This window comes from Eptesicus fuscus, chromosome 22 (assembly GCF_027574615.1).
Source record: "Eptesicus fuscus isolate TK198812 chromosome 22, DD_ASM_mEF_20220401, whole genome shotgun sequence".
Taxonomy (NCBI): domain Eukaryota; kingdom Metazoa; phylum Chordata; class Mammalia; order Chiroptera; family Vespertilionidae; genus Eptesicus; species Eptesicus fuscus.
The window spans coordinates 17,718,946-17,741,365 of NC_072494.1; the positions used below are offsets into that span (position 1 = coordinate 17,718,946).

The 22,420-nt window shown below is 40.2% G+C and overlaps 1 protein-coding gene and 1 long non-coding RNA gene across 4 annotated transcripts in view; one reads left to right on the forward strand and one right to left on the reverse strand.

The window, feature by feature from the left end:
- The window catches only part of PRRX1 (paired related homeobox 1), a 66,220-nt gene that overhangs the window by 27,924 nt on the left and 15,876 nt on the right, over positions 1-22,420 (forward strand). For both annotated transcript variants that reach the window (XM_008145832.3, XM_008145833.3), the window contains exon 2: positions 21,722-21,897. In XM_008145832.3, the coding sequence (XP_008144054.1) occupies positions 21,722-21,897 (176 nt within the window). The remainder of the gene's footprint in view (positions 1-21,721; positions 21,898-22,420) is intronic.
- Positions 1-22,420, reverse strand: part of LOC129147988 (uncharacterized) — a 140,599-nt gene that overhangs the window by 1,272 nt on the left and 116,907 nt on the right. For both annotated transcript variants that reach the window (XR_008555199.1, XR_008555200.1), the window contains exon 3: positions 13,992-14,043. This is a non-coding gene — a long non-coding RNA (uncharacterized LOC129147988). The remainder of the gene's footprint in view (positions 1-13,991; positions 14,044-22,420) is intronic.

The window sequence follows — 22,420 nt, forward strand, 5'->3', positions numbered from 1 at the left end:
ACCCACTGGGATGTCTCCAGAGGTCTGATTCTAAACTCTGGTATTAGAATGGCTCGATGTGATAACTGCGCCCATTGGACAATTAGAGCTGGAAGAGGGAGTCCTTCGGAACCTCTTCTTCGCAAATGAGTAAAATAAGGTGATTTGCATAAGATCGGCTCACTCGTTGCACAACTGTGTGTAGGACACAAGCTCCTGTTTTATGCTATCACTTCCCACCAACGGCTTTCCCACACCTGCATTATGGTTGTCACCACTCAAATGAAGATGCTATGTAAGTTCTACAAACCCAACATGCAGTCAGTTGTTCTCCCCTCCCTTTTGTAAAGCAAAACCTTTATGGAATATATTTGATGCTAGTGTCCTCTTGTCTGTTCACATGTCCTTGGGGAGAGAGGTCATTCTCTCATGCTGAGACTACGTACACATATGAGATTCTCAGACACAGTTAGAGGCGAGTATTTTCTTCCTCTGAGTCAGGACCAAAAGCCTCCCTCTTCTGCCAGCTGCACTTGAGTTCTTTTCACTTGGACCAACCAACTCCCAGTCACTTACATTTCCCAGCCCGCAAGAAACCTATAAAAGGTATGAACATCATTCCCCCGAACTATCCTGACCCCATCTTCTCTTTTCACTCTTTTTTTCCTGAGATACTTTTCTTAGGCTCTGTTCTCTGGGACCTTTGTAGGAACCTCAGTTGAGGTAGAAACACAGCTTATAGCCACTTAGGAGGCTTTTTCTGGGACCTTCTAGATGCTCAGTGTGTATATAAGTGATAAAACATACAATACACACCCGCTTGCTGCTAGACTTGGGCGCTTGGGGTTCCCTGTCTCTGTAGTGGCGTCCAAAATCCAGCCCGAAAGAGAGACAGAGAGGACCGACACCTCACACCTGCACTGGTCCCTTATCACGGTGCAAGGTGGGCAGGAGCAAAGGAGGGAGAGACATGAAATCCTAGGTCTAGGGAAGTAAGACATGCTCACTGCATCGATGGCCTTTGGAAAATTCAGTGGGGGTTCCTCCCACACTGCAGGAATGATGGCAAATGTATCATTAGCCATGACCAGCGGTGACATGTTAGAGACAAAGGGGCCACTTTGAATCTCAAGTTCTTGTGTCTTGCGTTGCCTGTTTCCTAGTGTGCAGCTCTCAGAGAGGAAGGTACCACAGCATTGCAATAGTCAGGAAAAGATAACATAAGGTGTAGCTCCTGGTCCAGAAGGGATATGGTTAAGATTTGTCAAGCTATTAGAAGTACTTTATAGGGAAAATTACTTCACCCAATGACTCTTATGAATCCAAATTTTCCAGTTAAAAAGATGGCAAAGAACACATTTTGCCATTTGCGCTAAAGATCAGTATCTCTTTAGTTAAATGCAAAATTACTTTAAAAGCTAGGAAAAACCTATAAAAATTTTAAATGTTCCACACCGGGGGCTTAAACTAAGAGTCTTTGTCAAATAAAATGACTTCTGGAAGATCTGCTCTGAGCAACTTTCTTTGCATCTAAGCACAGGCTCTCTCAGAGGAAGGAAACAGTAAAGTTCTCACAGAGGGGAAAAACGTTCACCACTCAGTAAAAATCCCTGCGCCTGGCGGCACGAAAGCTTTCATTTAGCTCAGCTCACTCCTCCGTGAGTGCATTTGGAGCACCAATAAAAGGAGATTATTTTTGGACTGAGAATCTGCCTGGCACATTCTTTGAACTTAATAGAGCTAAATAAAGCTATGCAAACTCCTGTAGTTTCTGGAGGTCACCCATGAGCGATAGCCCTGCACTAGTTTTTATGAACCTAGCAGACCCAATGTGAAGGAACATCCTCTGATTTGGGGAGATCAGGAGCCTCATATATGAATAGACCCACTTCTTAAACACACATTAGCCAGAAAGGAGAGTAGGTATTAAATAGAACCACTTCTTAAGCATGCATTAAAATCTCTCTCTCTCTCTCTCTCTCTCTCTCTCTCTCTCTCTCTCTCTCTCTCTCTTACACACACACACACACACACACACACACACACACACACACACACACAAAACCAGTCCAGGAAGCGGCAAGCACGAAGGAAAAGCACAGAGGCCTAGAAGTAAAGTAAGTGGTGTCTTGGTTTGCGTCCTGCACCTAACTCATTTCCATTCCAATCACTTAATCTCTCTGAACCTCGGTTACTTTATTGGAAATGGAAAATGATTGTCTCCCTTGACGGGTTACCATATCGGATGTGAAGAGTTTATACACCCACAATCACTTTACATGTATAATATTATAGTCTTGATTTTCCTCGCTTGTACCTTTTCTATTTTTTTTCTCAGAATAATGTAAGACAAGCTCATCATAGAAAATTAAAGGGTCTCAACAAAACAATAAGGGGAAATAATCCATCATTTCATCACTCAGAGGTAGACACTTAACATTTCAATCCACTTCATTCAAGTCTTTTTTTGCTCAATATTCTTTTATATAGTTTATCATATGCCATATGTATAACTTGCATTCATATATATGAACATATATATTCACGAGTGTCCTTTCATATCATTAAAAAGCCTTTATAAAACATAACTTTAAGTAACACACATTTCCCTATCATCTTTATCAACATTATAGTCAATGTTATCATCGTCAATAATTGAACACTATGAACCATGTATACTAGGGTAAGTGGTGTACATAGATTTATGTTATTTTATCTCATTCTCATGAAAGATGTTTGTATAATGAGATGAATACAGTCAATAAAACCAAAATATTGAATGAAGAGACTGATAATATTAATCAGTAAGCCTCCGAGAGAAACTCCAGGACCATTTAAACTAATTTAACTAGCAACAAGGTGACAGTAACATGGGTAATGACCTCATACTTCTCTGAAAAGTTAAAGCAAAATAAGAATGTGTGTGTGTTTTATCACTTATATACGCACTTGAAAATACTTTTAAAATTTTACTTTAATGTCTGGAAAACAAAGTATTGGTTTTTGTATTTGTAAGGAATGCAATCCTTTAACGATGAATTAATGCCTCAGTGAAATGAGAAAAGGCTTCTTCCAGTACACACAGGCACCATTCAGGGTTTGGGTGGGTGTTTTACAATCACAGTAGAGACCTTTGGCTTATTAAAATCACAATTTTTCTGACCATTTAGCCTCTAAATGAAGCAGCGGGGAGAAATAACACTGCATTATTTCTTTAGCTTCCAGAAATCAATCTTGTCATTTCCATTTTTATCAACAGAACACATTCAGAGCAGAATTGGGGCAACATTGCTGCCGATTTGATTTGACCAATGATTCTTAAGCAACAACTTTCACAACAATGACCACTTTCTGTTGAAAGCTTGCTGGTCTACCAGCCTCTGCTAGCCGAGGTAACAGAGGGAGAGTACTAGAGATGGAAGAGTCAGCTTGTAGCGGGTAAAAGGGTGGGCGAAAAAGGATGGAGGGGGTCTCTGGAGAAGGGGCTCCAGGCTGTTAACTTTCTAATCCTCCCTTCAGAGGGGCCCGCTGGCCGCCAAGACTGTTGTTATCCTGTGTGCGGTGTTGACGGTCTATAATCCTTTGTCAGAGTAATTGACGGTGAAGTCTGCACTTTTGCAGCTAATGATAAATAGGCCTTTTAAAGGTTGTAATTTCTTGTTTAACCGATGCCAGTTGCAAATAGTTTGTGCTGAGGAATAATTCCTCCGTGCCAAATAAAATACAGTGGAAGTCTGTGGCGTGTTTTTCAGCTTATTGTTAGTCACAGCCTGCCTGACAGAGCACTTTCTGTGCAGGAGATAAATGCTCAGGCCGTCTGGCTGCCAAACTTAGTACAGAAAGAACTTTTCTGGTGGAAAAAGCTTTTCTGTTTCTCCAGCAAACATTAATACGTTGTTGTTTTTTTAAATGCTGTGCTTTTAATTTTTATTCTTTTACAAAATTCTTTCAGAGAGATAAGTGTTTGATTCCTGGACATGCGAAGGATTCTTTGAGTTTTTAAATGTCTCAGTTCTTTCTCTGTTCCATCCTGGAGCTCTGGTCTGCACACAGCTCCTCCAGGGACACAGCCAGAAGGGGACCCTTGTCAGTGTGAAGAAAACTATATGATGAGCAATAAGATTGGGGAAGAGGGTCAGGAGGGTCCTGCCCACTTCAAGAGTGAAGGGAAGTTTTAGTGAAAGGGCCTGGAGAATGGCCAACAGGAGAGAAACAAGGGTTCCTGTGGGCTCCAAAGGGCGCAGGCTGACTTGGATTTTAATTGGGATGACTGCCTTTAAAAATGAAACAAAGCGACACAGAAATACGATGGGAAATACCACTTTGCCTCAAAATACAAATGAACGCATTTCTGGGAGTTTTGTATATATGTAATTATATGTTAAATGTACCAGTGGAGTTAGCAATTTAAAAATATCCTAAGTTCAGTTTTTTGGGTCCTATCTGGTATTATGTTTTTGGAAACTTTCCTTTTTTATGCATCAGGTTGTTTAAAGTGAGGCTCCTTCGGAGCCTGGGAAGTTCAGAAAGAGCCTTTGGTGGGCTGAGTTACTGCAGGTTCCCAACAGAAGGGTGCCTGGACTTCTCGGGTGTATATTTGGCCCATTTGGAAAGTCCTTCAGAGGTCCCCCAAACACTAAAAAAACATACTTTTTCATGTTCTGAGTTTGCATTTTGTATCTTTAGTAACTTGGATGCACACAGACTTCATAGATTGAAAGAAAGATGAACAGGAGAGTTAAAAACAGGAACAGACAGGGGAGAACGTGGGAGATGATGGACAGAGATATTAGGGTGGAAGTTTAAGAGCAGCCCCAGCATCTGACCATGGAAAGTAGCAGGCAGGGCCACATTATTAGCATTGACCTTCTAAATCTATAAAGCATCGTTTGTCTCATGCCCAGCCAAAACCAGCCTCCATGTAATTACCAGGATCTACCTGAAAGGCAAAACTGCTCCAGTCACCTACTCCCCTGCTGAAAATGCCTTTCCTGACTCCCCTGCACAAAAGGTTGAAGTCCAAGTGCGTGTTGTTGGAGGCCCCTCACCACCTGGCCCTGCCTTCCCCATGGCTTGGTCTTTCTTTTCTCAATGCTCCCAAATACTTGGCTGTGACAGCACAGGAGGGTCAAGATCGTGTCACTCACCTGCCCTGTGTTCTTGAGACATTTACCTTTAAAATGAGCACATGCTCCTTCATGGGGCTGCAGTGAAGAATAAATGAGGTGAAAAATCTCTTCTGAGCAATGAGTAATTCTGCTTTCTATCTCTCTACTCCATCCATTACAAACAGTCTTTTTCCCCTGGTGAAAATGTGTATTTTTCCTTCCAAATCCAGTACAATTAGGCCTTCATTTTCTGTGACTTTTTTCTCACGTATTAAAATATAATTGATCCTTCCTTTGTGCTACCCTTTAGAGTGTGTGCCCTCCATTATTTTACTTAGCTCATGTGTGTGTGTGTGTTTTTTTTTCCTGAAATGACTTGTTTATATACCTGGTTTTCTTACTAAATGGTGAACTCCTTGGGAAGGTGGAGGCCATTGACCTTCTATATACACCAGCCAGTAGGTGTTCAATAAACATACGTTATAGGAATAGAAAGGATACACAAGACAGGAGATCTGAATTGATTCATCATTGTGACTTAATTTGAATCCCATGGTTTAAAGCAGGGGTAGGGAACCTTTTTTTCTGCCAAGGACCATTTGAATATTTATAACATCATTCGCAGGTCATACAAAATTAACAACTTAAAAATTAGCCTGCTATATTTGGTCAAACATTTAATTAACTCACACCTCATGCCTTGGCAGGGCCAGACCAAAAGATTTCATGGGCCTTATATGGCCCAAGGGCCCGACGTTCTTCACCCCTGGTTTAAAGGCTCATACAAGCTTTGAGCATGAAGTCAGTTTAATTTGTGGGCATCTGATTCTTCCATCTCTACTCAGGCCAAATGCTTTGCTTGTTTTGTTCAAGAATTATACATATGTCAGACTCCACCCATGGAGTCGGTTTGTGTGTGTGTAAAGCAGACTCACATTTCTGCTAACAAATGTAATTTCCACCACAAAAGGATTAAAAAGAGAACTACCCAACTTAATTTCTGAACAGGGCTAACCAGTTCTTTACATTGAGGTGCTTGCCCATGTTCATGTCAGAAGATACCAAGTTTTGACTTGTTTTCTCATGTTTTCCACTGTTTTGTCACATGAGCACTCTGAAGGATAACACTCAAATTTAAATTTTATTTATTTTTATAGCACTTAAAGATGGTATGATGTGGCTTTTCCATAAATGGCAATAGTAAAATATTTTAAACAGCTTGGGGATTCCAGAAAGCTGAGGCTGTGGCAGCTCAGTGATTGATGCTGCTGAGTGTATCAGATGGGTCCTAGATATACACAGTTATCTCGTTCCCATTGGCCTCATACATAAGCAGATTTATGCTCTCACCATTCTGGGAGGGTTTTATAACTAGTTGATCAGGAGAAGAATAGAAATAGCTTGCAGGCTATAAGTTCAAGTCTCAATTTTTTGCTAAATCAAATGCTCAGAAGCGTTTCTCCAAACTAAACACCCCTCGTGAAAATCACATGATTGCAACCCAATCATATCAAGGAGTTGGTCTATTTATTTCAATTTCTGCATTAAAATTATACCAAACACACTCTCACAAAACCCTATCCACTTCTTAAAAGTTCTTTCATTTTTTAGTAGTTTTAGGAAGGAAATTTCATGACCTTTGCATTTCCTCGGGATCTCTGGTTCTATGAAAGGCAAGTACAGTAAAGCTTTTCAGAACTTGGCCTCTGTAGCCAAATGACCAGGAGTCGTGCGTTTTAGTTGTGTGCCTTTGGTCAGGCTGCTCAACCTCTCTCAGCCTCGGTTTCTTCGTCTGCATTATGGGGAACTCTTAGGATAGTGAAATATGAAATAAACACCTATAGTGGTTCCTGGAAAATAGTATGTACTCTGAGACTGTTTTATTAAGAAATATTTATTAAGTACTTATTTGGGAAATCATGTCGACCTAACATCATATTAGATGGAAAGTATGCAAGAAAGGTACAAAATATTATCTCTGCCTTCACAGAGTGATGGCATTATATGATAATTACTAGTACATAATCATATAAATTACAGTATATAATAGAATTCTATAATAATTATCTAATAATGTCTTATTTCTATGCATAATGCTTTTAGAAAATCATCTTATTTGTGCCTCATAACAATCCTATAAGACATTTAGGAGTTTGTTTATTCATTTATTAGTAAAGAAACTGAAGCTTAGGAAGGATATATGAGTTTGCTGGCAGTGAGTGACAGAGATGGGACTGTCTCAGGGCTCTGTCTACTACCTAGTGTCATTCCTGATTCATGCAGTCTCTCCCTCTGGGTAGCTATTAAGACTGAAATATATAGAAAAGAAAGACAACAATATGGCCATGTATAACAATGTGCTAAATTACATAAATCAAGCACCTGGGACAATTACGGTTATTAATTAGAATAATTAATGTGATCTAGAGAAGTTGGGAAAAGTAAAATAAAATTTTAATTAAAAATAAAATGTCACTAAACATTGGTTTCCCTATACATTGAATTAGATAAATATTGCTTTCCTTAGTTTTGCTTATCTGTATTAAATCATTAATACCTTTTTTGGTTAAAATTGCAGTGAGTGCTTTTTCCTTATACTATAGACATTTGGAATATAAATGAAATAGCATATGTGAAGTGTTTTATGATCTTGGAAAAAAGGCACCATAGAAATGCAACCTCACAACCCTCAGAAGTTATGAACTCATTTACATTGTCTCTGGCTAATGGAATTCAGTTCCCTCCAACTGCCCTGAGAATAAAGTAGAGAACATAGGTTTCTAGTTCTTTCCCTTAGGTTAAAAAAATCTGTAGGCTGTGGTTAACTTTTGGCTTGAAACCACAAAAAACACAGTCCACATATTCATCATGTCCAAAGGTTAAGTAGGGTACACAAGATGTAACTGATTTATTGGCTATTGGTCACTACAGTCATTGTATAGGACTGGATGCTAACTTGCCTTCTCCGCCGTGCTATATCCTTAAAGGAACCTCAAGAAGCAAGAGAGACTTTGGAAAGCCGGTGGCATATATCTTCCTGTCTCCTGTCCTGATCTCCCATAAGGAATGATCTTGGAGAAACTCACCTTCGTGATGTCTTTGTTGAAACAAATGGTAGACAGATTTGCCCTAACAGATCTGCAGCCTGTGTCTGATAGACTATACACCAAACTTTTCCTAATCCTTAATATTAGACCTTCTCTCTTGCTCTGGGAAATAAATTGTTTTTCTGGATGCTCTCCTTTTGGAGGAGGCAGCAACTTGGAATCTAACAAACAGGCCTAGATTCTGTTGTTACTGGATCTTCGGTAACATTATTTTTCCAGCTCCGACAAGAAGCTGCTTTTGTAGAGGGAGTCATAAAACTTACCTAGTGGCTTTGCCCTAGACTTTGAAACATATACTGCAATGGTTCCAGAGTCTCACATATTACTTGGGTCCTAGTGGGATGTATGAACTCTCTAAGTTTAAAGGAAGATCATCCTTAGTGATTAATCTTTAATGTCCTGCTTCTTTTTTTTTTTCTTTGCCACTTTTCCTCCTCCATGTCTGCATTATGCTGCAATTTAAGACCCCACTGATATAGTACTTGTTTGTACCAACCAACACCACTTGGGAATTGACTTGACTTGGAACATTATACTTTCTGCCTCAGTTTATTTAAATTTTAAACATCTGAAATATCTTTTTAAAATACTTCTCTTTTTTTGTTGTTTACAGCTGAGGCCAACTGGCACTGATATCACATGGGTTTTTGACTGGGAGTTCCTACCTAGAAACTGATATGTCAAAGTGAGTTACCAGATAGAGCTGGCATGAGACTAGGTAACAATGATCTGTCTTAGCACTTTTAGTGGGCTACACAGAAAGCCCAAACAAGTGAAATGTTTCCCAATGCCACAGGTTGGTCTTTTCCACTGTGGGCAATCGGATCTGCTTCTGGTTCTCATGTTTATAGCACTGTTACAGTTCAACCCAGGATTGTCTGAGCTGAGTTACACATACACCCACAGAGACACACATCCACACCCACACACACACACAGGTACACAGACATTTCAGGAGAAACATGCCCATCTTTAAATGTTAGATTATTTTAAAATTCCAGAACACTATAAAACAGTTTTTCATCTTTGCTCTCTTCTCCATTGTTTGAACACCTGCTAAATCTGAATATTTTCTTTAAAAATATCTCAAAGAATATAAGCATCCATGCAATGTTGACATAACCCTGATATCCACAAAGATAATCAGTAATGTTATTTAAAACATCTAGAAAACTGCAGATTTGACTGCAGAAATATGCATCCATGAAATTATATAATATATAGTTAATCCATTGCTAAATTCATATATTCCAAACTAAGATATAATTAGTAAATAGATATATTACTTTTTTACTATATCCCTCTTTGAGTGCACAGATTTATTAACTGGTAAGTATTTGAAGAGGAATTTATAACTGAAAATCAGAAAGAGACACTAAAAACAGTATAATACGATGTCCAATTTGACAGCCATAGAAATAGAAACCCAGATTGGCAAAGTTATATTTTTAAAATCACATGACTGGGAAAGAAAAAAATCACATGACTTTTTAGGGCCAGACAGAGTGATAACCCAGGCTGTCTGACTTCTAATCCACTGGTTTATAAACACTAGATTGCTGACAACATAGAAAAGGGCATAAAATCACTAATATGTAAATCTGATCAGTGGCCTATGACTAATTAGAAATAATCTTTGATATAAAAAATGGGTTTTCCCAAGTCAAGACGTAAACCATACTGACATCACATCACACCAGGCTCTGTGGCCACCAAAGCTAGTGCCCTGTTGGCTTTGAGAAGAGCTGGAAATGTTGCTAAAAATGTAAGTCTCCAGGAAATAAAATCATAATAATCCTCTAGCCAAGAAGATTTACCCCAAACTAACAGATCTGTAGTAGAGAAAGATGCTTAATAATGCTATAAAGGGTGGTTTGACCACTACCCCTAGAAAACCTTAGTACGGAAATAACCACAGAGAACAAAGTGAAAGACCCCAGTAGGGGTCTTAGAAATACATCTGAATAGCTACAAGGGTGCAGCTTTCCTTCTAGGTAACTCCCTCTTTGGTGAAATAAAATTTTTTAAACTGCAGCTTACTATGTCCCCATTTTTGCCCAAATCAGTTACCACTACACACACTTACTTTAACCGATTTATGGCAACATTGTGATTATAAAATTTGATTTCTAAAATATCTTCTTTCATCTATATACCTAATCCGTAGATGATTTTTATGAGTCTCTGGGTTTGTAAAATCTTCCTAAGATACTTTGTTTTAAAGATGCTGACTTCCAGTAGGTTAATCATGTCATCAAATGTTGTGTCATTTTAATTGGAGTTGCAGAGGAACAGAGAAGAAATGAGAAGAAGGCTGGCAAATGAAGTCCTATTCATGGTTGGGGAATGGTTGGATAGTGGAATTACACCCTAGCTTGTCCCAGTTTGTTCTTCCTCCTGGTTTGACATACTATCATCAAAGTCCTTTTTTCAAAGTAATTTTAAAAGTTGGAAAAAATTTAAAGTAGTGGACATCTGAACAAAGATGCAAGAATGTGGAAGGAAGAACACCTGTACTGACATTGAAGGCATGACAGAAATAGATGCCAAGGAAAATAATGATTTAGGTGGTGACTAAAAAGTCATTGTTCTTAGCTTTGGTTAACTGTTCTAATTAAATCATCTTTTTAATGAAGATTTAACTAGAAAAGTTAACCAAACTCTTCCTCCATCCTGACTTCTTCCTGTTATGAGTTGAGCAGTATGAATTCTTCATGCCAGCTTGCAGATGATGGGGAGTTGGAAGTGGTGGTCATGACATGAGTCACAGTGACACATAGATTACTCATAGGTTTCCACTCGAAGCAGACAGAATCACCTAACAAGGTCTCTAGGGCTGTTCAGCAACAAGGGACATGATTCAGTGGAATAAGATTATTCCACATGGATTTTGGAGTATTTTGCCCAAAAACATTTTTTCTCATATGATTTTAGTGCATCATCTTCCTTACTAGTTTAAACAGTCATATATCCCTGGAGAGGAAATCACCATATAATTAGGTTTAGGTGTGGTTGACAGGCAGTAATGTTCCCGTGTGTTGGAGAAAGAATTAGCCAGGCTTTTTTACCCATGCTCCTTTGCCGGTGAAAGAGGATAGAAGACACAGTGACTTGAAATGACTAATTAGAAGAGGATACAACCTAAAGGTAAACATATATTTTTGGGAACAGAAATAACTGTACTAAGTCATCTCTAAATGGTCAGTAATTCCAAATGTGTCATCATTATCAAAGTCAAGGATGTACTGAGTGCTACTAAGATGAATGGGGTTCTGTTCCACATACTTTGCTCACCTGCCCTAAGGCTTACCTTCTCATTGGGGAGATAATTACTGATGCAAAGTCATGCACAAGGAAGGTGCATGGAAGACCTAGGTAACACATGCTTCTGGAACTTACATGCCTTAGAGAGAATGCAGTTAGTTGGTCTAAGGGACACTTGCAGATGATGGGGAGACACTTGTGTGCCAGGAATTTACAGGAATGCATCCCTGAAAGGACTGCCAGGTTTGGTTGAGCGTGAATTGACCAGGGTGGGGCAACAGGCGTTTTCACCAAGCACAGTTAACATGTCCATTTTGCCATTCACAGAAAGGTACCTGAAGGCGGCCAGGCACTAATGTTAGATGCTGGACACCGCCATTAACAAGTCAGAAAAGGCTCCTGCCCTCATGAAATGTACATTGTAGCGTGAGACAATATCAATAATTACCAGTTCACATGTGCTTTAAAGCAGATGGTTCCGCTGCTGGAAGGAGAATAATGAGGGAAAAGATACTTTTGGTTGTTGATCAGAGAAGGTCCCTATGAAGAGCTGACCAGTAAACTGAGACTTGGGGCAGGAGAAGGAGTCATCAATATAATGAATCAGTGGATAGGGTGAGGCCTACAATGTGTTGTTTGGCAAAAAGAGACAAAGTCAAAGAAGATCAAGGCTGGTAGAAGAAAGCAAAGAAAGAGCAGTTACTCCTATTTCTGTTTAGTCAATTTAAAGGTTAGAATAACCTTTCTCTTAGAAATCTGTCTCTTATAAACCTCTCTGGTTTCCTCCTGCTCTTAATTGTGCTTTTAGGTAAACTAACTTAAAATAAAGATTCATATTAATTTCAATTTGGAGACTTATTTGTGCAGAGTGATCTGGGCATGGAGGAATAGGTCAGTCACTTAAGCTTTCTCCAGGCATGTATAATTAGAGTATAGTTCTCATCTGATATATTTTCTAGCCAAAGGTTTTCTAGAACAAAGACAAAAACAAAACAAAGCAAAACCAAAAACATAGCAACAGAAGGGTATGATTCAGTCATTTTGTTAAACAAATAATTATTGAAAGTTTTCTGCTGAAAACATAAAAACAATCCTAAAAACCCAGCATGCCGGATTTGAAAGAGATCTCAGTGCCCTAGCCCAACCTATAATTTCTGCCTGTAAGGCCACTGTGGCCTAACATTGCAGATTTGGTCCGTGATCCTTCTGAATGAGAACCTGAGCCTCCTGATTGCCAATCCAAACTTCTTTCCACATTTGTTTCACAATAGAATTTAAAGCAAAACTTAAGAAAATGCTTATACCCAGTCATTACACTTTAAAACCATGTATCTTTTTTCTCTTAAAGCAAACCATTTGACAGACTAGAAAGGTGAAACCCAGAGATGTTACAGGGTGGTATATTCCTCAAAAAAATGTCCGGCTTTCAACCACAGTTGACGCTTTGGCTTTTCTTACTCTTTGAAAGAGAATTTCAATTTCATTTCACTTAAACATTATTTACAAATTACCGAGCTGCTTATGTTGGCCATTTTAGCATTTTTCTGTCTTCATTGGTTTGCTGTAGAAGGTTGAAGGGGCTTTAATTTCCTCTCCAGCCCTCCTCATCTACCCCTTACAGAATTTCCCTTGGCTCCACCTCTTCCTGTGATGAAAAGCTAACTTTCTGTTCCCTGTGGCTTTCTCTGCTATAGGCATCTTGTCCTTGTAAGTTGAGATGAAGACATATAAGGAAGCACAAGTCATGCTTCTATTCTCAAGTGTTCAAATGCCTCATATTTGTCTTTATAGGCAAGGAAGAGAGTCCTGTTCTGTCACCACTGGCCTTCCAAAAGCTGAGCTTACTCATTCATCACGCACATCTCCTTTGTTGCTATTTGCTTTCAGTTTTGTTTTGTGTGTTTTTTTGTTTAAAAATCTGTTTTTTATCAGATTTGTCTTTAGAACATTAACATTTATTACTTAAAAATGAATCATTAAAACAAAATGGCTTAGGGCGGTCACCTCCCATGAAGACACCAATCTCTACCGCTGATGTCGAGATTGATGTTATGTCTCCTACGAAATGACAACAGCCTCACTACAAAGGGAAACCACTACCAGAAGAAGGCAGCAGAGCATGGCTCATCTAGAGCTCTGTTTGTAATCTTAGTCAAATCCCAGGCACTTGCAAGGGGACCACACACCTGGAATATGGCAAGTTTAGAGAGGTTTTAAAATCTTGGTCAGAATGCACTCTTTTTCCCAGAACTTTGCCTTCCTGGGTTTCTTTGTATCCCGTTAGAATTTATCAAAGTACTCTGACATTAAAAAAACACACAAAAAAAACCCTCACTGAGCAAATATTGAGTAATATGACCCAACTTTTGTGTTTTCAGAATGTGGCAACCAAATTAGTCAACCCAAAGCAAATAGGCAGGGAAACCATTGAATTTTCATGGCCTGGTTTTAGCCCTTGGCCTTTTTTCTCTTTCCTGCCTTAAAAAAAAATTATTTCTCATGAGGTTACTTGTTAAAGGCACCAATTGCTTACCTGTTTTTGAGCGCTAGAATCTGCATGCTTTCTGAATGTTTCTTTTCAAAACCTAAATTGAGAAAGAAAAATTGGCTTGTCAGAAAGCCAGGAATTGACTAGCAGCAGAATTGTCCCAAATGGGGTTTTTTAGACAAACTTCTAGGCATAATTTCCATGTGCAATTTTCCATGTTTCAGTTCTTGATTTTAAACCTTTTTTTTTCATTATTCAAACTCCCTAGATATCAATTATGCTCTCTATCCAAGCTGTCATCTCAATATATTTGAATGGTTGTCGTACTTTTCTCCCCAGTTATGCTGTGATAGAAAGCTTACTGAATAGTTAAATACCAGCAGAGTGAACAGAAAGACAAGGAGTGATGGACGTTGATGAGTCCATGTCCAAGGGGAAATTTCAGCACATCTGACCAAATGCCTATGACGAGTCAGACTATCTGCCTGCTATGTGTTCATCAAAGTTGCAAAGGACCCTAGTTCCATTTTATTGTTTCAAAAACTGAGGGTCAGAGAAGTGAAGTATCTTACCCAAGACCACATAGCTAGTAAGTAGCAGGGTCTATAGGAAAACACAGATTTTCTGATTTCCAAACCAGTTAACTTTCCACTCTATTCCTCTGTGTCCCCTCTCCTCAATTACAGTTTAGTTGGGTCTTATTAGAACATTCTTATTTTTTACTTTTTTTGACTTCCAGAAATGAATTGAAAAGTGAGTCAATAAGTGATTCATCCATTGAAAAATTGGGAGTAGGTTACATGTCTAAAGCCAGAATTTGATTAGTATCAAAAAGGGAAGGTATTCTGTTCAGTAACTGAACTCCTATAATAATAATCTCAATATATGAATATTTTATATCTGATTATTCATTTATATTTACTGAGCATTGCTAAGAGCTTTGATTAAATACAAACATCAACTTTGTACTCTCAGCCTAAAATAGATTCAGAGTCATATGGAACAAACAAGCCAGCACGGGGGAAATGATCAATGTAGCCCCAGAAGAAAGTTAGGGCTCCAATACAGGATTGCAGGAAAGGCTTGTTTTATGTTGTTGATGTCCTGGAGGTTTCTGAATTCTTTCAGAAAAATGTCTTGAGAGTTAAAGCAGAAAATGTGATATGAACTGTGTTAACATTTTGGCTCTGTGGAACTTATTGGTCCTAGAGAGGTGGAAGGAAATGAGATGTGAAGTCAAACAGTACCAATTTCAATAGGCTATCTTACATTCTCCAGTGTCTTCTTTTCAGAGGAAGGCAGGCTATGCTGAGAGAGCTCAACTTTGAGCTGTATCTACATAAAACTGCACTGGCTTTAGTCAGAGCCACTGACTTATCTTTTTAGTCAAAACCATTTAAAATATTTTTATTTTACACTTTTAGAGCATGTTATTCTTCAAAGAAAAATATGTTCCTCAAATAACATTTAAGGTGTTTTAATGCTATTTTATAAGGTTTAAGACCAATACTTGACTAAAAATAAACCATGTCTAGGCCAAGTTGACAGTAAGAAGAAAAAAATGCATATCAAAGACTACCATGTAACATTCAGGGTCTGGCAGCTGTAAGGTGATAATACACCCTGGGGTGACAATAGCCAGCTACACAGCTAGGCATTTGTACAGGCAGAGGCCTGGCCCCCTTTGACAGATGCTAGGACTCATTGGTAGATGATGCTTTGAGAAGGTATGGATGTGCTGCTGATGTTGGCTTTGGTCGTTGTGATGCACTAACCTTGGTCTACAATGCAGCAGTCAGCCCAGTTTGGCGACCCATGTGCCACTTACCGGGGCCCATGTTAAAAGGATGCTGTCCTAATTGCAACTGGAACTCAGTGTAACCAAAGAAACGCAAGTGGATGCCGCAGCTCTATCTTGCTGCTTTTCATAGGGCTTGCAATAAAAGCTAAAACAGTTTTTAGTGGCTTTTGCAATTATACCTCCCTTCAATTTTCTTAAGGTTACAGGGCCTGAACCACACAAATCCCATTAAAGTAAGTAGTTGTTGTGCAATGTAGGTCCTTTGAAAACATTCTTCCATGCCCATAAAATGATCAGCGGGCTGCTCTTTAGATCCGCTCGCCTGTCATGTTTTCAACCAAGAGGCAGGAGACAGGCTTTGATGTGGCCTTTGGTTTCTGCTACTGAAGCTGGAGTTTTACCTTCTTGCATCAGAATGCTTCCCAAATTGATGAGACTTGGGCACACACAACACATTTCTCTTTGGATTTTAATCTTAAAATATGTTTTTGCTGTGCCTTGAAATTACACTTGGCATCCCAATTTGGACTCTCCAAGGCTCCTCCCACACAACAGAGAGCAGAAGAGGGTCAGGGTCTCGGGGAGTTAACCCAAGCCTGGTGGTGAGTGCAAGGCCTTTGTGAGTAGGGCATCATAGCTTGCTGCCTGGTCCTCAGTCCTGAGGATGGCACTTCCCACTGTCTCCTCTACCGACTCTGGCAACCCCGTGGGGAGTCCAGAGTGAATTTCATGCTAGAACCAAGGTCAGAGCTAGTGCTCTCTTGAACTTGTAATCGAATGCACCAGGGGCATCCTACCTGGGACCTAGGGCTTCTTTCCTGGAGAAGTGCTTGGCACATATGCTAACACCCCGACCCACTGAAAAATAACTCTTTCTATGTGTGTTCCTATTTGCTCCAATCCATCCTTGACTGAGGACTGCTTTTCTATTGATGAATAAAAGTGAAGGGCCAGTTCCTGCATTTTCAAAAGGATCCGAACCACCACAATTTCACCCATCTCTAGATCTGATGACTAACCTATTTGAAAAAGAAACATGGGAAGAGGTGTCCCCCATCCCCCAGGTAAAATTATCCACAGAGAAAGATAATGTTAGCCCAATTATTTGCTATGCATTGTTTAAAAAGAATACCTGGAATTCAGAAATTATTCAGATGAATCACCAAGATTCTGATTTTCTGGGACAGCTTCTATACCACAATTCTATCATAACTCCTTCACATTTTATTGTCATTTAACTTAGCTAGACACCATATTTCTTTTCTATAGGAATACCTGAGGTGATAAAACATTTACAGACCAAGAACCGAACCATAATTTTAACCAAGTATTTGATTCTGTACTAAAATATATATAGGAATTTAGAGAATGGACTTATCAGTGAAGTTTTATAGAGAAGGTAAGACTTCAGATGTGTCATAGCAAACAGATTTTGAACTGGTTCCTAAAATGAAATAAAGTGCAAGTGTGGGTATGTGGAGAAGATGGGGTATACTACTGAGATGAAATAACCTTTCACATATTTAATTTATGAAGCAAGGACTTATGGAGGCCACTGAAAAGGAAAATTCAAGAACATCTGGATCAAAGTAGCTATTCTAGATGAGAATGGTTGCATTTTTTAGCTTTCATTTTTATTTTTTAGTTGGGTCAGGGCTTTCATTTTTTTTAAATGTATCTTTATTGCTGAAAATATTACAGATGTGTCCTATGTTTTCAATGGGGGAAGAAAGAGAATGGTTGCATTTTTTAATGGCTATTCTGATAGGAATGACAACATGTGATGCACATGGACCCTCTTTCTTAGACCCTCTTTATATAACTACTAGAGGCCCAGTGCATGAAATTCGTGCAAGGGGCTCAGCCCTCACAGTTCTGGCTTCACCCGGAAGGTCATCTGGAAGTACGTCTAGAAGGTTGTTCAGCTGTCCAGTCTAATTAGCATATTACACTTTTATTATTATAGATGATGGAAAACCTGTCTTTCCCATAAAGTTTTCTCAGGGTAGTGGTTTTTATTTTATTTATATCCTTAATGTTCCCTTGCTCCTCTCATGCACAGCACACACTTGTCATCTGCTCTTGAGAATGGAGTAGCATTAGGAGTCCTGGCTCAGCCACAACTGGTATTGTTATTTGAGGCAAGTCACATTGTTCTTCTAGGTGTTATTTACCTCATCTGTCAAATAATAGGGCTGAATTAGACAATTTCTCCGGTTTCATTTGGTGCTAATATTTTATAATTGCACCTGGCTAATGGGGTCATTTTGGCTTGTTTTTATCTGAAAGCTTGTTGATAACTTCATGCTTGCAATTAGTTGTCATCCATAACATACCTAATCATCCATAAAACCTATAAACACCTTGGATTTGAAGCATTATGATTTTGGTAAATATGCATCCATGTCCCCTTTGGTTATTCTGCAGCTCAGTGAATCCTACCCACTTCTAAATTCCAAGGAATGAGATGCTTCCTGATTAGATGTCAATATCCTTGAATACATATTTCAAAATCAACTTTCACTGTAGCTGTTTTCACAAGCAAGATGATCTTCCAGCAAGGAAAAAACACATTGCTTTCTCTCCCTTATGTTCAGTCTAGAATCTGATGGGCTTATCACAGCTCCTTCCAATGCCCCCATTCTTTCTTTTCTTTTGTTAATATGCTTTTATTGATTTTTAGAGAGAGGGGAAGGGAGAGGGATAGAAAGACAGAAACATTGATGAGAGAGGACTTCATCGATTGGCTGCCTCCTGCACGCCCCCTACTGGGGATCGAGCCAGCCACCCAGACATGTGCCCTGATAACCAGGAATCAAACCAGTGACCTGGTTGCTGGGTCGACACTCAACCGCTGAGCCAACACCAGTCGAGCCAATGCCCTCGTTCTCAAACCTCCACAGAGTTTATATGTCCTCTCACACTGCTGCAGAGACTGTGCTGGACCCTGTGCTAGTGTGTGCATGGGGGAAAATGGGGACTCACACTTTGTGATTCTTGAGCAAAGACAGACGAGCCAAGGGCTGCCACTCAAGCTGTCCCTGTTGCCCCCTCACTGTCTCTTTCTATTATCCACACACTTTGAAGGACATTTGCCAGACCCAGACTCCCTGGACCCCTGTCATTCGTGTGTCTTTTCTCACCTTCGACATGATCTGGACTGGTGTTTTCATTTGTTAAAAACAACAAGAATGTTCGCTGGGAAATTTTTGCTGGAATGGTCTCAGGTCATCATAGCTATTTACTCTCTGTCAGAAACTCTAATTCTCCATTTCCCCGGCTCCCACGCCAGGGGAGCTGGTGCTTGATGGTGGACAGTCAGTGGGATTTGAGCGAACAGTGGAAGATGACAAAGAACTACCAAGGATTCTGTAGCAGGTTATAGAACTAAGAACAAAACATAAAATACTCTTGTTAGCGATCACAGTTTGGCAGTCCAAGAAGAAACAAGCTTGCACAACAGCACAAAGGGTTGAGACTTTGTGGTTATATCGGAGAAGCATTTTTTTCCCCTGAGGGAAGAAAACAAATCATGTCATTGGCTTTATAAAGGATTCCCTCTATATGATTAAAAACAATAGCCTCTGGTCTGGTCTCAGTCTGGGGTAGGTATGGAAGCTAAGGATTTTTTTGCAGACTTCTGTTTTATGGGAACATGAAATGCAGGTTGTGGTGTTGTCATAAAGGCCTGGATGACGTAGAAAGCCCTGAAGTATAGGACATATAGAACTGTATACAAAGAAATTTGGGAAAGAGAATGGGGACAGTAGGAATGACTCCAAATATGCAAATAGGAAGAAGAATACAAATGCAATGCAACTAACTGCTCACAGGTGTTTGATCCTAGGTGCTTGCATTCTAGTGTTGACATTGTTGTAAATGAATTTTGCTCATAACTAATCAGTGGTATAACTGGGATGTTGGTTAGAATATTCCAGACCTTGAGAGATCCCAGAAATCATGACCATTAAATTGGTTCCATTCTCGAGATGCCACCGATCTGTTTGTTATTAGGTGTCATGGCAGTGACTTGGAAGCAGAGCTCCTCGTAGAGGTTCAATAATACCAGATGCCCAGCCAGCATGACTCAGTGGTTGAGCATCAGTCTATGAACCAAGAGGTCATGGGTTTGATTCCCAGTCAGGGCACATGCCCAGGTTGCAGGCTTAATTCCCAGTAGGTTGTGTGCAGGAGGCAGCCAATCAATGACTCTCATCGTTGATGTTTCTATCACTCTCTCCCTCTCACTTCCTCTCTAAAATCAATAAAAAATAATTAAAAAAAAAAACAAATACTACAGAGGTGGTGGGCCAGACCCACCATGAAGTTGAGAGAATGACTATCAGGGCTTCCTACCCAGAGGAAAGTGGTTGAGATCATACAAGTGGTTGTTTTTTCTACAGAACAGTGTGTAAAGACAACAAAAGTCTCCCATTTTCCCTGAAAACAAATTCAACAGGCTATATGTAGATACTTTAGGAAATGTGCCTTCTCTCTTCTAAGTTCCAAGGGCATTGCTGACAAGGCAGCCTGCATGAGGAAGAGGTCTCTGGTCAGGACTTAGAAGCCTCAGTTGTTAGGCACTGAGAGACCTGAGTGAGGAGCTGCTGGATTTGAGCGACACTTTGAATGTGCACCCACATCTAGAACATTCCCTAGATTTGTAATAAGGATAATATTAGAGCTCAAGTAGGTGTCATTAGGACATGATAATTGGAGCTAGTAGTCTTCTTGAGTGTGTTGTATGCTTACGGTCAGAGAAGATCAGGAGACTTTACATGTTGGAAAAATAGTTAAGAGCTCCTTCCTGTGGAATGTGAAGCAAGTAGCCAAGCTCTCCTCTCTCTCCATCCTCTCTCACCCTCATATTTCTCTTTGAGCCAATCTCTTTGGAGAGAGAGAGCTTTTGGATATGGATGTCCAGTTCATCAGGCCGGGCAAGGGACTTCCGCCTCAGCAGCTCATGCTGTAGGTCTCTGCTTCACAGACTTGGCAGTGGCGTGCGTCTCGGGTGATGGCTCGATGGGGTGCTAGCATAGCTGGTTTTCCGCTCAGTACACACATCCATCATTCCTGGGCTGAGCAGTGGTGGCAAGACAGGAGCACACGACTCTCTACCTACTGTAGATGGCTGGGTGATCAGCTTGCCAGTATACTTTTGGGGGAACTCAGAGGAAACCAACGAGGGAATTGGACAGTGAAAACTTGGGGTCATGTTTCTCCAAAGGACCGTAAGGTCTTCAGACCCTAGACCTCAATTTGGGGGTGAAACTGTGAGAGATCTTTTTGTGCTGTTCCCTGTTCTTGAGTTATCAGAGGGTGACAGGACAAGTCCCAGGCCACTGTCAGCTTAGGTGGATGGTCCTGTGAGCATTAGTTCTGCTCTAGGCTGAGGCCTCAGCAACGACACAGAGCCTTGAGCAAAGCAATTAGGAATCACTGGCTGTTCCCAGGAGAACATATGGTAAAACAGAAACCCCTCTAATCAGTTTACTCTATAATACTGCATTTGTGATTAGGTGGGTATGTTGAGGAGAGAAACCAAGGGGATAGTTGGTCTCCTTGGTTGTGAAACTATCTGAATGAACACAATATTGTCTGATATAAATAAGGTCTAAAGCCATCTACTCTTCCTCCTCCAGCTCTACAGAAGTCTAGAGAACATGGACAACAGTAAAATTTTCCTTTAGCCTCTTTGACAAAACAGGCTTCACGGAGCATGCAAGAAGTGTCCTTGTGACAGCTCAGGTCTGGTCTCAGATTTCAAAGCAGCAACCAAGCATCTGAACTGCTGGGGTTCTGGGCACAGGATGTTAATGAGCACCTATGGGTGGCATTTGGCTCTAGCACCTTGGTAAAGCAGTGAGCAAAGGGAACAATAGCTCACTGCAGATACACAGAGAAGTATAAAGGGGGAACCCCATCCCTCCTCAACATGACTTTCGCTTCTTATCATTAATGTCTTCCATTCCAGATGACCAGCTGAACTCAGAGGAAAAGAAAAAGAGAAAGCAGCGGAGGAACCGGACCACCTTCAACAGCAGCCAGCTGCAGGCTCTGGAGCGCGTCTTTGAGCGGACCCACTACCCTGATGCTTTTGTGCGAGAAGACCTCGCCCGCAGGGTGAACCTCACTGAAGCCAGAGTGCAGGTAAGCCCAGTCCTCCCCTCTCAGAGTACGTCCATGAAGACTGCTTAACCACAGTATCGGAACGTGCCACTTTTACTGTGCTGATCTCAATTTTATATAAAGAAACCTGGTCAGAGAAATGCTGGAAATTGGGGGGGAGGGGGCAGGGAACGGGGAGTGAAAAGACAATTTTTGGGTTGGGAGCTATTTTGCCCCATCAAAACCATAATTAAATGTCTTTCTTCTATGTAGAAACTACCTTATCTTCTTCCTCTCTCACCGACTATATTCTAATGGCTTTTGGAGCCGTGAACATTCCTTGTGCCAGCAGGCCAGAATTCTCCCTCCACAACTTTATTCTTCCTCCAGGAAGTCTTACCCTTTCCCTCTGAACCACACCCTTTGACTCTGGTCTTCTTTATAAGCACAGCATGTATCACAACATGACATGTATTATATTGAATTGTATGTGAGCCAACTTCCCCTACTAGACTGTGAAGTTTTCTTGGATGGAAGCCATATCTTATCATCTTTGCACAAGTCA